Below are 16,997 nucleotides of genomic sequence, written 5' to 3'. Positions count from 1 at the left end.
AATGTTATGGCAATAATCACTAGTAGAAAAATCGGATTTTATTTCGGCAGGCTTTACTTCGGCAATAATAAATTACGAAGTAATACATTACCAATAACTTCAGCGGGTTCACTATATTTTTTTATTATATTTTACTTCGGTATATCAATGTTGACGAAATAAAAAAATAAGAAAAATAATTTCATGCTGAAGTAATAAGATGAACCGCGCAGATTAACAAAGGAAACTAAACTATGCTGAACATTGAGCGACGGTTTGTCATTAAAAACCGTCGCTGATTTAATCAGCGACGGTGTGTCGCTTAACAACCGTCGCTGATTACGCTGATTTAATCACGACGGTCTTTCAAAAATCCGTCGCTAAATGTTCGAGCCGAGCTCGAACCCAACCCGAGCTTCATAACTTCCGAACGAGCCGAGCCCGAGCCGAGAAAATTGTTGAACGAGCAGAGCCCGAGCCTGATACTGTTCGGCTCGGCTCGACTCATTTACATCCCTAAATATCATCGTAATTTACGCAACTTTCACCCTTTACTACAGTTATCTTTTTAATCTTCTTCTTCATTCTCTAGAAGAATATCATACACATATCCTACTTTTTATTATTACTATTGTTCAAAATATTATTATAATAAATATTTAGCGTGTATATCATATTCATCATATTTATATATAACAAAAATCTATATGAGATTATTTTACAGAATAATTTTGTTAGACAGATTTCAGATTCAATAAATGAATATGTTACTTTCAGATCCATTAATATATTCATCATATTGTTATGTGGTGTGATACCCCATGGATGAGCCCATTACCCTTGGCTCATCTTTAGTCCAAAGGGAAGACAGGCCCACCAAGGACCTTAGCCCAAATAGAAGACAGGCCCACCAAGGGCCCAGGTATTCTCCTATAAATACCAGGTTTGGGTGTTCAGTTGATGGATTCACTATATTGTTTTCAGCAGCACCCTTAACTGCTCCCCCCATATAACCTCAGTCACTGACTTGAGCGTCGGAGGGGCTACGCCAGGACACCCTCCTGGCCCCCTCTTAACGGTCTTTTTCTTGATTTCAGGCTCAGGGTCATCTTAAAGCCCACGTCTGAACTAGTGACGCTCGTTGGGATCGGACCCTAGATTTTCCGTGAGTATCACTTGGCGCCGTCTGTGGGAAGTTTGAGTTAAGACGTAGATATGGTAGGTAAGAGAGGGAGTGGAAGAGCTACCTCAGCATCATCACGTCCTCGGAGAGGACCTGAACCATCTCGTGCTGAGACAATACAGGAACAGCCGCATCTTGAGACGAGACATGAACAACCTCGTCAAGAGACAAGAACCGAGCAGCCCCTTCACGAGGCAAGGGTCGAGCAACCCCGTCCCAATGAGAATGTGGGGAACTTGACCCTAGAACAGTTGGGTCAATTTATCACCCGGATAGTGGATGAGGCCATGAAGAGGAATCAAGAGTCTATGTTTGCAGAAGATCAGACCGCTCGCCAGGAGCGAGAGGAGAATGTGGAGGGAAGTCAGAGTAGGGTGGAGGAGACGCGACCCCGCCCAAGTGAGGAGAATCCGGAGATGGAAGAGATGTGGAGGGAAATACGGACGCTGAGGCAGCAATTGGGAAACAGAGATGCAGCCCCCAAGAAAGGAAGTCCTTTTTCCCTCGCCATTTTGGAAGAGGGGCTTCCTCCAAATTTCCGACAGTCAAACGTTGGAGAATATGATGGACATACGGACCCCGAAGAACACTTGGGGAGGTTTGAGAACACAGCTCTGTTGCATCAGTATTCAGATGGAGTCAAGTGCAGAGTGTTTCTGGGCACTTTGGTGAGGTCAGCCCAGCAATGGTTTAATTCCTTGCCGCCCAACTCCATACGCTCTTTTGAGGATTTCTCAGCTGCTTTCTTGCACCGATTCGCTAGTAGCAAAAGGCACCAAAAAAACTACTTGAGTTTGTTTGTAATGAAACAGCAAGAGGGTGAAACTTTACGGGAGTTTGTCCAGCGCTTCAACAGCGTAGCGTTGGAAATACCAGCGGTCACTCCTGACATCATGATAAGTGCCTTTACCCAGGGACTTAGAGGAAGGGAGTTTTTCAAGTCGCTGGTCAAGAAGCCTCCGTCGAGCTATGATGATCTGTTGGCTCGAGCTGAGAAATATATAAATCTTGAAGATGCCCAGCGGCATAAGAGAATGGAGCAGCGACCTGGGAGGAGTGGAGTTGAGGGAGCGGAGAGAGGAGGAAGGAAGAGGGGCGCAGGGGAAAGAGAGGAGATTAAAGCTAGGGACAGAAGACAATTCTCATCACATGTTCCTCTGGATAGGAGTCGTGACGAGGTGACGGAGGTGAGGGAGCCCGAGGAGAGCTGGGAGAAGTCGCGAAGGGCTAAGAGCAGTGCTAGATTGCCTTCGTGGGATAGACGAGAAGGATCCTCATCCAGGAGTCGACAGAGGTCTCGCTCGTCTCCTAGACGTGGTCAAGGCCCTCCATGGATAAATCAGAGGGTCGGGGAGCAGAGAGGGGAAGGTCGAGGTCAAGATGTTCCTCAGGGACCCGTCGAACCGAGGGGGGGAATGAATGAGGATAACCACCCTACGAGAGGAATGATTCATATGATCTCGGGGGGTGCTACTGATGGAAACTATGGGTAAAGCTCTAAAAGAGGCCTGAGAACGCTTACCACCTTAGAGAATATCTTTACTTCATTTTTGATGTATTTCGTTCCTGAATTTGTCTTACGTTATCAGTTGATATTCAATAAAATCAGGTTCCTCTTTTCAGTTCATGAATGTTGTTGTATTACGAGAGGGAAGGAGAAAAATTTTATTTTCCTACTAAGGCATCGCCTGGTAGAGGAGCAGAGGGCAGGAGAGAAATTTTATTTTCCTACTAAGGCATCGCCTAGTAGAGGAGCAGAGTTAGAGGACGGGGAGAAATTTTATTTTTCTACTAAGGTATCGCCTAGTAGAGGAGCAGAGTTGGGGTGCGGAGAAATTTTATATTCCTGCTAAGGTATCACCTAGCAGAGGAGTTAGAGGGAAGAGGTGGTTGATTTTTATTTTCCTGCTGAGGTGTCACCTAGCAGAGGAGTTAGAGGGTGATGGTGTTGATTTTTATTTTCCTGCTCAGGTGTCACCTAGCAGAGGAGTTAGCGGGGGAAGGTGGTTGATTTGTATTTTCCTGCTGAGGTGTGACCTAGCAGAGGAGTTAGAGGGGGGAGGTGTTGATTTGAGGTGTGACCTAGCAGAGGAGTTAGAGGGGGGAGGTGTTGATTTTTATTTTCCTGCTGAGGTGTCACCTAGCAGAGGAGTTAGAGGGTGATGGTGTTGATTTTTATTTTCCTGCTCAAGTGTCACCTAGCAGAGGAGTTAGCGGGGGAAGGTGGTTGATTTGTATTTTCCTGCTGAGGTGTGACCTAGCAGAGGAGTTAGAGGGGGGAGGTGTTGATTTGAGGTGTGACCTAGCAGAGGAGTTAGAGGGGGGAGGTGTTGATTTTTATTTTCCTGCTGAGGTGTCACCTAGCAGAGGAGTTAGAGGGTGATGGTGTTGTTTTTTATTTTCCTGCTAAGGTGTCACCTAGCAGAGGAGTTAGCGAGGGAAGGTGGTTGATTTTTATTTTCCTGCTGAGGTGTGACCTAGCAGAGGAGTTAGAGGGGGGAGGTGTTGATTTTTATTTTCCTGCTAAGGTGTCACCTAGCAGAGGAGTTAGCGGGAGAAGGTGGTTGATTTTTATTTTCCTGCTGAGGTGTCACCTAGCAGAGGAGTTAGAGGGTGATGGTGTTGATTTTTATTTTCCTGCTAAGGTGTCACCTAGCAGAGGAGTTAGCGGGGGAAGGTGGTTGATTTTTATTTTCCTGCTGAGGTGTGACCTAGCAGAGGAGTTAGAGGGGGGAGGTGTTGATTTTTATTTTCCTGCTCAGGTGTCACCTAGCAGAGGAGTTAGCGGGGGAAGGTGGTTGATTTTTATTTTCCTGCTGAGGTGTGACCTAGCAGAGGAGTTAGAGGGGGGAGGTGTTGATTTTTATTTTCCTGCTAAGGTGTCACCTAGCAGAGGAGTTAGCGGGGGAAGGTGGTTGATTTTTATTTTCATGCTGAGGTGTGACCTATCAGAGGAGTTAGAGGGGGGAGGTGTTGATTTTTATTTTCCTGCTAAGGTGTCACCTAGCAGAGGAGTTAGCGGGGGAAGGTGATTGATTTTTAATTTCCTGCTGAGGTGTGACCTAGCAGAGGAGTTAGAGGGTGATGATGTTGATTTTTATTTTCCTGCTAAGGTGCACCTAGCAGAGGAGTTAGCGGGGGAAGGTGGTTGATTTTTATTTTCCTGCTGAGGTGTGACCTAGCAGAGGAGTTAGAGGGGGGAGGTGTTGATTTTTATTTTCCTGCTAAGGTGTCACCTAGCAGAGGAGTTAGCGAGGGAAGAGATGGTTGATTTTCATTTTCCTGCTAAGGTGTCACCTAGCAGAGGAGTTAGAGGGAAGAGGTGGTTGATTTTTATTTTCCTGCTAAGGTGTGACCTAGCAGAGGAGTTAGAGAATGGAGGTGTTGAATTTTTATTTTCCTCCTAAGGCCCGGCTTCCTGCTAAGGTGTGACCTAGCAGAGGAGTTAGAGAATGGAGGTGTTGAATTTTTATTTTCCTCCTAAGGCCCGGCTTCCTGCTAAGGTGTGACCTAGCAGATGAGTTAGAGAATGGAGGTGTTGAATTTTTATTTTTCTGCTAAGGCCCGGCTTAGCAGAGGAGTTAGAGGGTGGAGGCATTGATTTTATTTTCCTGCTAAGGCCCGGCTTAGCAGAGGAGTTAGAGGGTGGAGGCGTTGATTTTATTTTCCTGCTAAGGCATCGCCTAGCAGAGGAGTTAGAGGGTGGGCGAGTTGAATTTTATTTTCCTGCTAAGGCATCGCCTAGCAGAGGAGTTAGAGGGTGGGCGCGTTGAATTTTATCTTCCTGCTATGGCGTCACTTAGCAGAGGAGTTAGAGGGTGGAGGTTGTGAATTGTTATTTTCCTGCTATGGCGCCGCCTAGCAGAGGAGCAGAGTGGAGGAAGAGAATCAAATTTACCTGCTAAGGCATCGTCTAGCAGAGGAGCAGGGTTAGGGAGGAAGAACATTTTTTTTGGTTAGTCGATAACGAAAGTTGTTGGGGGAGCAGAGTTTACGGGGATCGATCTGCCCGGTCAGGTCGCGGGGATCGACCTGACCGGGGCAACGCCCCCATAATTTTTTCAGAAATTAGACAACCATTCGCAAGGAAATTTTTCAAAATTCTCAACGTACTGGACAAGGATTGGCGAGCACGAGGGCAGTGCTAGGGCGAGAGGCGAAGGGCAGGCGTGGGCATCAGACGAGGAAGGGGGAGACAGGCGAGGGAAGCGGGTTGGGCGAGAGCGGAGGCGTTGGTGCTAGGGCGAGTGTATGGCGAGAGCTCGGGGGGCGAGAGGGCGCTGGGCATGCGCGATGAGGGGCGAGAAGGGCGAGTGTATGGCGAGAGCTCGGGGGGCGAGAGGGCACTGGGCATGCGCGAAGAGGGGCGAGAAGGGCGAGAGTGGCGAGCACTGGGCGTGCGTGGCTTGCGGCGAGAGCTCGGAGAGGGAAAGTGCTTGCGGCGCCCTATGCGAGTCTGCGCGTTGGGCGGGCGCGACGAGTGGCGAGAAAGGGGAGGGAGGTGAGGTTACGCGCTGGGCATGCGCAGTGAGAGGCGAGAAGGGCGAGAGCGCGCGGGCGCTGGGCGTGCGTGGCTTGCGGCGAGAGCTCGGAGGGCGAGAGTGCTAGCGGCACCTTGGGCGAGGCTGCGCGGTGAATGGCGAGTACTGGCGAGGGTAAGGGCGGGCAGGCGAGGGGAGGTTGGTGAGGCGACTGCTGTGTTGGTAAGGGGCTGGCGAGGCTGTGAGTGAAGGAGAAGGCATGGTAGGCGAGAGTATGGATGGGTGAGAGGGTGAGGGAGGCAAAAGGGAAAATGTACAACTCGTATATTGCAAACCAAGGACAACACAACTAATCGAACTTCGAACCTGCGATTCAGTTCGACTCGGGAGGGGGGGACTGGTGATACCCCATGGATGAGCCCATTACCCTTGGCTCATCTTTAGTCCAAAGGGAAGACAGGCCCACCAAGGGCCCAGGTATTCTCCTATAAATACCAGGTTTGGGTGTTCAGTTGATGGATTCACTATATTGTTTTCAGCAGCACCCTTAGCTGCTCCCCCCATATAACCTCAGTCACTGACTTGAGCGTCGGAGGGGCTACGCCAGGACACCCTCCTGGCCCCCTCTTAACGGTCTTTTTCTTGATTTCAGGCTCAGGGTCATCTTAAAGCCCACGTCTGAACTAGTGACGCTCGTTGGGATCGGACCCTAGATTTCCCGTGAGTATCATGGTGCTATAGCCTAAATAAACGAACAAATTTCAGTTCAGTGTTTTCCGATGAAACGTGGGGATGACTTTGATAATTTATAAGAGTATGAGGTGAGCTATGAGCTTGAAACATAGCAGGAGTACAAACTGAAAATTTGTCAATTAACGTATATATTTGATGTTGTGATGGAATCCATCGCGAGTTGCTCTTTTTTGGATCCCAATTTAGTTTGCTTAATATTTTTATGTTTGTTCCGGCTATTATTCCAGCTCATTTCTCCATGATCACTCACAAGCTCATTTAAATTAGTTTGTTATTGCAACTCATTTTTTTCACTCACCCTGTATGTTTTACGTTCAAGAAGTTTTGAGAGATATTGATTGTATTTGCGAAGTTAAACACTGGAATAAGATATGTGCAACAGATTAATGAAATCTTGGCAATATTATACTTCGTATTCAAAAGTGACTCGAATGAAGAAAACACGATTTTAATTTCTATTTTTTTTTTTATACTTTTATGCAAAAATAAACAATCTTAAGTACCTTGAAAATATTTGTATAGCTTTACTCGATACTTGTATTTCCATCAATCCATTTGCCGTGTTTGCTTCCATTTTCTAAGCTAACGTTGCTACTTAGATTTTGTATGAAGTTTATGTTCCATCACTCGTAAAAGTTTATGTTCCTTTTATTGATGACTTTCTGTAGTAGTTACTTAGATTTTCTAAACTAGTTTATGAGTTTGAGAATTGTTTCTAATTTTTTTTATTTAATATGGAGCTTGTTTTTCTAATTTTTAAAATTTAATTCTAGAGCTGATTTGAGGTGTTGTGGAATTGATGAGTTTCTTTCCCTTCCAGTTGAGAGAAAATCCCAATGAAACAATCCTATGACAGAGTTGTAGTTCGTGTGATATTTTCTCCTGGTGAGTGGTACTTCGGTTGAGAACTGTTCATAAATTTTTATTTAATTAATTATAGAACTTATTTTTACAATTTTAATTCTAAAGTTTGTTTGCTGGGTCGTGGAATTAATGAGTTTCAGTTCGCACAATGGATACAAACTTCTATGTTTAATTTCAAGTACATATAAGGTGGAGTTTTTAAATTTCCCTACTTACTCGTTATTTCCCCAAATATAATGCTTGTATGCAAATATTATAAATGTTATTGATCATTTTATTTCGTTAGTGATAAAGATGACATATTACTCATAGCTAATAGGGAATCTTGCATTAATTAATTAAATGTTTTTAATATAATACATATATACTAACAAGACTTTTGTAAATGTGGTCGTTAATTAATTAGTTTATTGAGCCCTTGAAGAAAACGTATCATAGGAGTTTGAAGATGCTATTTCTGATGTATTTTATTTGATTCATTACTTATAATTTTGTTTTTTGTCGAGATATATAAAGTAAAGTACAAGATATTGTTAAGGCTTTTAAGAAAAATCTTGTGTCAATAAAATGTACTTGTAAAAATCAATATTAGATCGAGTCGGGTGCTAATCTATGTTGAACGGAAGATTCCAAATTTATCAAGATTAATGCATAACTCTGTTTTCTATTGTACTTGAAATTAGGATTCGACATTTGAGTGATTCACAATACTGAAAAATTGAATATTAATTTTTTTTTTTTTTGTAGTAATTTATCATTTTTTGTTAGTTATGCTATGGAGAAATATTGTGTAATACATACTAAATTTTATGTCTTATAAATATGAATTCGTGAGGCTGTCACATAAAAAAAACTCCATCTTTATTTATACAATACGTTGTCTCTCGTACTAGTCAAAACTAAAGGAATAAGTTTATCAGATCAAATTGTACAAAAGCATAACCAACCATGCTAAAATCAAAGCTATCAAAAATTGGGTCAAAACTATATCCAAATAGTAACCGATAAATTCTAACTAGAGAGGTCACTCCGTCCGTCCCACCAAGCTAAAAGGTGGGTTGTAGTGTGTGCGACCCAACACGTCTCAATTTTCAAATATAACTAAAATTTGGTCGGTTGACATGTTCTGTCCTGCCAAATAAAATAAGCGGATAGTTCGCCCACCGAATGGCGGGTTGCGGCCGGATCCCTCCCTCCCCCGCCACGTCGTCGTTTTATTTATGAAGTAAGAAACGATCTAAGAACATTTCGCTACCAAAATAACAAACTAACCAAGCCTTCCCCTTTTCTCTCCACATTCGGAAGCTGTGCGTTATCATTTGTAACTAATGTCCTATCAATCATGAATTCTTCAGTTTGATAATGTTTTTCTAGTTCAGTTCAACCGAAGTTTTCAGTTACGTTTATTCGACTGTTCGATCAGTTATATTCTTCAGTTTTTCTTACGGATAAATTTGTCAAACTCTGAAGTTTATAATATTCCAACAGATGTTGATGATCCTCACACATTTATTGACCTTTTTGCATCAAACACTGAACCGTAAGAAACCCAACAACACCTTGCACCTTTATTATGATCTGTAAACAATGTACAACATATCTTCATTTTTTTATATGCTCCTCATGTCTAATGGTAAATTGTAAAGCTGCAATTTTTCGTAGCATCTCAAACAAAATTGAGATTGTAAAAGATTATAATGAAAACCTGAACTGATTGTGAGATTGTGATGGCAAATACATACCTATAGATATAGATGCACATATCATACTTTGCATGAGCAGGAATTATGAATTTATTTATTTCCTTGACAGCTTTCAATATATATGAACGTAAATGTAAGTGTTTTGCATGCAGACTTTGTTGTCTTGTTTCACCTGCATGATATACTAGCCTATTATTCTTATAATTGTATCCTTCATGGACCTCATTTCAATCATTTTGAAGCAACATAGGACATCTTTACTGGTTACTGATTTTGTCGCACTTTCTTCTCTTTGTAAAATGCTAAAAGAATTTGTTTGTTGTTTCTTAGTTTTCCTTGATATGTGAGCTGCCAAAAACAATCTAATAACTTCCAGAGGATTTTAAAAGGATCTTTGGAATTACATTATTTTTACTGGAGGTCGATCGGTTAAAGAAAGTACAAGTATTATATCAGGTCATCTTTGTGAGTTTACTACTCATGTCATGGTTCAGAATTATACAGAATTACTTTGATGTTCAGCATGTGGTTATTTTTCTGCACCACATTAAGCTTTTTCTTTTTAATTGTTATTTGATTTGCATTTCTTTATTAGATGTTGCATTCCTGTGCGTTTTTGCCCACTGCACTCTTATTTTCCGATTTTCTTGTCTCAGATTAATAAAGGACAATTATGTGACTTTGTGGAGTTAAACCACGTTATTCATGTTGTTTTGCATTTCATTCATATAATGACGGGAAAATATTATGGCAATTTTTTTATACAATGTTGTCTTTAGTGGGAAGCAAAGATGGAGCAAGATTAAAAAACTTAGAAAGCTAGAGCTGTGCAATTGGTTATGGATCGAGATCAGGAAGTCCATTGAGCCCATCCTTCAGTTTTGGACTTGAGCTTGCAAAATATTCGCAGGTTCTTGAGTTTTCACACCATTTATTCTGCTAGTCCTTCGTTGACTAGCATTTTGTATCTCATAGTGTCAACTTCTGATGTTACTGTTATATGGGCCGAGCATGCTTTTTAGATAAACTTAAAAGGTGTGGGAACTTGAGTCGGTCAATATAAAGAAACACGTACTTCCTCTACATCTTGTATCATAAATTATGTTAATATGTTCCGTGAAGAAGTATTCTAAAGCAAGGACTCAATCCACACAACTTATAAAAAAAGTGGATGGAATAAAGATAAGATGGCATATATAGGTGGTAGTAGATCTGGCATTGATTCATCTTTATGTATTTCGGTCTTTCTCAGTAATGGATATCTGACTTTTCACTTATGTTTTGAATTTATGAAATAAATTTCTTTAAGCTAAGACAACGATAGGGTCAAACAATACTTTGTTTGATATTTGTTTATTTTCAATGTATTATTTTCTTGATTTTAATTATTGATTGATGGTAGTTTAATATTTCTTGTTAATAGTCTGATCAACTATTTACATGTCTGTTGATTAATCGCGAATCGAAAGATGATTGGTTAATTATAGCAACAAAGACGTCATCAACACATGATTAAACTGACTAGAAATAGTATTCGATTTCAGTGTGTGGTTTTAGGTGAAAAATTAAATTCTACGAAGATTTAATGCATTTAGATCTAATTAAATTCAATTAGAAATAATTGGAATGTTAAATTTAAATAGTTTTATTAACTCGAGGAATTGTTTAATAAATAAATTTGAAGTTGAATCCCTTCTTGATCGTCGAATTCGTCGTTTTTAGTTGCAATTATTTTATTTAATAGTTTAGAATAATAATTCAAATACCATCTTTTTATTTATTTTTTCTAGTTTAAGTTAAATGATAAAAATTCTAGATATTTGGACTCATCATCCATTTACTATAACTTGATCTAGTCTATCGAAATCGTCGGTTAATATCCTAGCTTTTAAGGTTTGTGATAGGGGTTCTAATTTTAGCCATTGCATGCCTCTCGAGATTTATACTTATTATGATATTACCTGATAGCCATTAGCCATAAAAATATGAATTTATCAGTAGAGGAGGATGAAAAGTTTTTCCTATGAATGAAGATTATTGAATGTACAAAACACACACACCTACGAGAAATAAATAAAAGACCTTGTCCATCAGGAAACAGTTTCCCTGCTGTTGTGATTCATGTGCGTTATAATTTGTTCTCGGCATTGACTTGAATTAACTTTTTGTTACTCATGTACTGCAGTTCATTGCTTCTTTCTATCAGCATGTAGTGGTTCAGAGACGGGTGTCTTTTCTCTCTCTTGCATTTTCTCTGTGTGTGTGTGTGTGTGTTTTGTTTTATGTGGTTTTTCTTGCTCTTTGAATATGTTCAGGTTAAAGCCTTTTGCATTGCTGTATATGCATGTGACAGACAAATTTTGATGATGAAACTCATGTGCTTTTAATTATTCACATCCTGAACAATATGCTACAAATTGGTCAAACAATATAGTTGGTTATTCCTTGCTGACATTGGATATGAATGCACCATTGCTGAGGCATCTGAATAAATATGAATAAATATCGCATACTGCATATCATTTGGTGGATTTAGAGTGGTAGTTTTGATTAAATAGCAAAAGCACATTATTCAGACCACCACCATCATTTGATAATTGTGGTTTCCTTCTTAAATGAAGATTTCATACACAATCCTAATATTTGAAAGTTCATAAATTTCATATTAGCCAACCAATAGCTTCTATGGATGTTCCGTGCTAAAAATATAATTGACAATAATCTACTTCTCCTATGATACAGATAAAAAATCCACTTGAAGAAAATGAGATTGTTGGAATCACAAATTACATTTATTTGCGGTTACTTCCATCTGTTTATTAGAAATATTAGTCGGTTTTTGTTTGAGGGTTTTGATTACATTTAATTTTTTTTATGATAGGTTGATGATGTAAAGTCTCCTAGCAACATTCAAGATTCAACTTTTCAAGTTGCTGCATCTTGGCAAGCCAATAAAAACTTCTTACTCAAGGTAATACACTTATTTGAATCATCAACCTTTAGTTTGTTCTTTAATATTCGTAAAATTTTCTAGTAAAAAAGTAATAGTAGCACGCGGCTTCTTTAGGGAAAGGCAGGGCCTCTTAGCTCGTCCATTGCTTTAGCTTTTAAATCATGGTGGAAGCCTTCCTTCACTTTTAGCTTGTCAGGTGTCATTTGTGTTTTCCTGTATAGTTGATTGGAGTTTTAGTTCCCATATTTTTGGAATTTAATTTTGATGTTTGTTTACATTCTATAGCCTGCTACAGTAATGTGTCTGGCCTACTATGTAATCTCTACATGTCTTGTTAATGCTGTAAGCTGGCACTTTGATTTCACTAATACAGCGCACATACCATCTCCTCACTGTGTTATTCTGTGAATGTACTACACCTATATATTAAGCTCTGAAGGCCTAAACAGAACATAATTTTGGTCTCTTTTGGCATGCCGCATTGCAAAATCACTAATTTAAAATCTGTTCGTTATAAGAATCACATGGCAGAAAAGGTAAAATTAAAAAAAAAAAAAAAAAAAAACCTTGCTTGCTTTCAAAATAAAGATGATGATTTCCCCCCAAGGTCATAAGGAAAAATCCGCCCTTGTTCGGAACATATTAGATATATGCAATGTGTGTACCTAACCATTAATGTGTAGAATCAAAAAGAGATGGTGTTATGCCATTCTTTCGAATGATAGCAACTTTGGGTTCACAGCGGTTAGAGATCACACAAAGAGGGAGACATCATTTGGACTCGGTATAGGTGTTGACCAAAAATGATATTTTAATTTAGAAGATGGATCGAATCGAGTTTTAAAAAAAAATTGTGTAATGAAGTGATGTCAGTTTGAATTATGAAGAGATTATAATTTGTTAAAAATTGAATGACAAAGGATAAAGAAAATCATTAAAAATTATTGTAAAAAAGAAAAAAAAAAGAAAAAATGAAACAAATATCAATAACTGGTCTGACTCAGTACTAGGTAAGAATGGCGTCCACACTCGTCTCTTCCACTCCAAAGTTACTTTCCCACTCTTCAATCCCCAAATTATCCATTCGTCGTAATCTGGTCGTCCCGGCTGTAGTTTCCGCTCTCCCGGAGAAATTTTCCACCAACAGAAGCTTCATGAACTCGTTACTCGTGCTCTGCGCATCTGTTGCTTTATCGGTTTCCTTTTTCGTGACTGATGTGGATTCTGCTTCGGCTTTTGTGGTGAAAACGCCAAGGAAATTGCAGTCCGATGAGCTCGCTACAGTTCGTCTTTTTCAAGAGAACACTCCCTCTGTTGTCTACATTACTAATCTCGCCGTCAGGTGCTTCTTTTCTTTGTTTAGCTACATTGCTAATATGTACTTTGAACAAATAGTGTAAATTGGAGTGTTTGTGGCTTGCTTAGCTGCATTATTCAATTAGTTCGTTTCGAAAATGTTAGGGAAAACTTATGAATGTAGTTTGGTTCGATTTACCTTTTGGTTGACATGGTATGGTTTAGGCAGGATGCGTTTACATTGGACGTGTTGGAGGTGCCTCAAGGATCGGGTTCAGGATTTGTGTGGGATACACAGGGCCACATCGTCACTAATTATCATGTGATTCGGGGTGCTTCAGATCTCAAGTATGCCCCTACTTTTTGGATAATTTCAAATGCATTTCTCCATGTTAAATCCCTTCCATCCAAAAGCAGCCTAAATTTTAATTGTTATTGAATCAATCCGTCTTACTTTTGTCCCGGTACTTAGTTCCTACATGAAATGGTCCTTCTAACATTGAAATAGTCGTCAACACTAAAACTATACTTCAGGTCTCAGCTGGTGTCCAGTGAAATTCATGCACACATTTTATCTGTTATTTGACTCTCTTATCGTTTGCTGCACTGAATTTCTTTTGAAATAATTATATAATATTATTTTCTTTTAACAAGGTTCTGGATAATATGTATTAGAGGAGCTTCTCACTAAATAATGTGATAATTTCCTTCTTGGTTGGGTTCAGGGTCACTCTTGCAGACCAAACCGCTTACGATGCAAAAGTTATTGGGTTTGATCAGGACAAAGATGTTGCAGTTCTGCGTATTGATGCTCCAAAAGACAAGTTGAGACCAATACCAATTGGTGTGTCTGCAGACTTACTTGTTGGTCAAAAAGTATATGCGATTGGAAATCCTGTGAGTACATTCATCATTTCCTTTCTGCATGCTTTGATTTTGTGTATTAGTTTTTTGTTTCTCCAATTATGGTTTCATATTAAGACAAGGATAGGGTATCGTATGCAATTGTTTTCCATTGTGAGAATATCACAGTTGGGACTATGGACCAGCAGTTCACCCTGGTTTCATATTTCAATGTCTTTTCACTAAAATCATGGTAGAATCGAACATTTGTCATATTATCAAAAATTATAGCTGGTAGGAAGGAAGCAACTTAGATAATTTTAAACTTATAAATTATAATTATAATAGCTGAAACGGCACATTTCGATAATTCTTCTGGCAAAATTAATAATTGCTCCCCAAAATCAGTCATCATGGAGCTCATCATCCCTTATTCGGATTTCCTCTAACTCCTTGCCTTACATATCATCACCATATTTTTATTAATAGTTGCCCTATGGTATTATTCCTAATGCTTTTGTGGGCTTTTTTTGTTGTTTCTGCCCTGTAAAAATTTTCATTTCTAATGTGATCATTTGCTTTTAATTTAATATATATGTATAATATATCTGTGTGTCATGTATATGATACCATTAACCTTTTTTTGATGAGATGTATGTTTTTTTGTTCTATGCTTTATCACTTAGCAGTTTGGACTTGACCATACACTTACAACTGGCGTCATCAGGTACTCATGCACTCTATTTTATGATGATTCCACTTGTTGATATATTTGTATTATTACACTTTCACAATGGCTGATTGTATTTTCCATCATCATTTTCTAATTGGACATGTTCTTTCTATCAGAAGCGAAAAAACTACAGCAAACAATGTCAGACTGTTCACTTTTCTTTATTGTTCAAATCGACGCCAATTTTCTTGATGTTATATTGCAACAGAAAACCCGAAAATATGGTAAAAAGTAATCTTATAGCCTCTTTCTAGTTCGCCCAGTTCATAAATTATTGGGGAACTTGGTTCGGATATATAGAATTTCTAGAGTTCATCATTGAATTATTCTATGAATCTCCAAGATCTGGATTTCATCTATTATTTGAATATTTGATTTGAAACACTAGTAAGATCTAGTGAAGAATATTGTATAGTGTTTGATAATGCTAAATAACACAATATCTTCTTTTTTCCTCCATAGTGGCCTTCGGAGGGAAATCAGTTCGGCTGCAACTGGCCGTCCAATTCAGGATGTTATCCAGACTGATGCTGCCATTAATCCGGGAAATAGTGGAGGGCCTCTTCTAGACAGTTCAGGGAATCTTATTGGGATAAACACAGCTATATACTCCCCTTCTGGTGCTTCATCTGGTGTGGGATTTTCTATTCCAGTTGACACTGTGAGTAACTGATTGAATGCCAGAAGTTAGTAGGCTTACATTTGTGTTCAAATATAAGACGACTGTAGGCCAGTGGGGAGAGACTTGATAGATCAGTTTTTAAGTATTCTTAACACCTTGTTCTTTTATGTACAGGTCAGTGGCATTGTCGATCAATTAGTAAAGTTTGGGAAAGTCACCAGACCGATTTTGGGCATTAAGTTTGCACCCGATCAATCAGTGGAGCAACTAGGAGTTAGCGGAGTTCTTGTCTTGGATGCTCCTCCCAATGGGCCGGCAGGAAAAGCAGTATGTCTATTTGCTATAATCCATCTTTTCTTTGGTTTAGATCGTGTGTAGAATTTTGAAATTTGAAGACATGAGATTTATGTTGTTGTCATTTTTGTCTCCCAGGGTCTTCAATCCACCAAACGAGATTCATATGGCAGACTTATTTTGGGTGATATCATTACATCTATTAATGGAAAGAAGGTCTCCAATGGTAGTGATTTGTACAGAATACTGGACCAATGCAAAGTTGGTGACAAGGTAGATAAAAATAACTCTAGGCATTGTTTTTTTTTAAAATAAAAAAGTACTCTAGTTTCTCATTTTCACACCATCAGTAATAATCCGAAATTTTCATATTTGCCCGAAGATTCAAATTTTCACTTTTCAGAAATAGTAAATTACCATTATCATTTCTGATTTTCATTGATCAGGTGACTATTGAAGTGTTACGTGGTGATCACCTGGAAAAGGTTCCGGTAGTCCTCGAACCGAAGCCTGACGAATCCTGATGTTACAGATTCATCCGCTACAAAGAATCAAAGCATATATAATGGAGATGGACCGCCACTTTCAAGTGTATAGTTATTATTCTTACCATTCACCTGTGTTGAGGTGAGGACAGTTGATACTCAGACAATGTAAATTTAAACCAGTTAAGGAAAAAAAAATCAAGTCTTATGGTACACGCCCTTTACCACATTGATCTTGTATTTATAAATAACAAAAACATCATCCGAAAATCGAGTTCTTTTCCTATACTTATCGGATATATGTATAGGTTAACTCAATTGAGGTAAAATTTTCTATTTTTGATCATTATGTTAAGTCACAAGTGATTATAAAGCACAAGATCATTTTTTATGATGACAAGTATGGCATTGATGACTTCACAATCACTAAAGAGTAGTCAAGAGCGGAAGCATAATGAGCTTATTTTGTTTGTTATGTAAGTACTTACAACGCACCAGTAAACAATATCTGCAAGTGTTCCCGATCCTGCTGTCATCTGTTTGTGGGTAAGGATAATCAGATCAGCTTAATGAGTTCAAAAATATAACCAAGAAAACTGAATATTAAATTCATGCCTAAATTAAGAGATGACGCTATTTTACCGTCAAAACCCTGGATTGCATCATGTTTAGTTAGAGACAATTAAAAAAAAAAAAAGACTTTAAGAGATTATTAATGAATATAATACTTCCAGTTTTTTAAGTACAATTAATAGAATATTCACCACTTTTATCTTCTCATAATAAGTATTGTCAAGGGATGTTGAAA

The 16,997-nt window shown here is 39.1% G+C and overlaps 1 protein-coding gene and 1 long non-coding RNA gene across 2 annotated transcripts; both read left to right on the top strand.

The window, feature by feature from the left end:
* The first annotated feature begins 3,018 nt into the window (after positions 1 to 3,018).
* Positions 3,019 to 4,061, top strand: LOC140837624 (uncharacterized). The gene is made up of 3 exons (XR_012119427.1): positions 3,019 to 3,165; positions 3,270 to 3,385; positions 3,490 to 4,061. It is a non-coding gene; the product is annotated as an uncharacterized lncRNA (long non-coding RNA).
* Positions 4,062 to 12,910: 8,849 nt separating this feature from the next.
* Positions 12,911 to 16,402, top strand: LOC140838142 (protease Do-like 1, chloroplastic). Its single transcript, XM_073204228.1, has 8 exons — positions 12,911 to 13,258; positions 13,438 to 13,560; positions 13,938 to 14,109; positions 14,745 to 14,782; positions 15,251 to 15,449; positions 15,585 to 15,737; positions 15,843 to 15,977; positions 16,151 to 16,402. Exons 1-8 carry the CDS (start codon positions 12,933 to 12,935, stop codon positions 16,226 to 16,228), a joined length of 1,224 nt encoding a protein of 407 aa, XP_073060329.1. The 5' UTR covers positions 12,911 to 12,932; the 3' UTR covers positions 16,229 to 16,402.
* The last annotated feature ends 595 nt before the right edge of the window (positions 16,403 to 16,997 follow it).

The sequence above is a fragment of the Primulina eburnea genome, chromosome 8, assembly GCF_022965805.1.
Source record: "Primulina eburnea isolate SZY01 chromosome 8, ASM2296580v1, whole genome shotgun sequence".
Taxonomy (NCBI): domain Eukaryota; kingdom Viridiplantae; phylum Streptophyta; class Magnoliopsida; order Lamiales; family Gesneriaceae; genus Primulina; species Primulina eburnea.
The sequence above is the reverse complement of the archived record's forward strand: the minus strand, read 5'-3'. Positions and strand labels throughout refer to the sequence as shown.

Bases quoted from the DNA above. Each gene is read 5' to 3' on its own strand.
- LOC140838142 (XM_073204228.1), top strand. From the start codon at position 12,933: ATGGCGTCCACACTCGTCTCTTCCACTCCAAAGTTACTTTCCCACTCT. The intron at 13,259-13,437 runs GTGCTTCTTTTC...GGTATGGTTTAG, and splicing joins ATTACTAATCTCGCCGTCAG to GCAGGATGCGTTTACATTGG. The intron at 15,738-15,842 runs GTATGTCTATTT...TTTGTCTCCCAG, and splicing joins ATGGGCCGGCAGGAAAAGCA to GGTCTTCAATCCACCAAACG.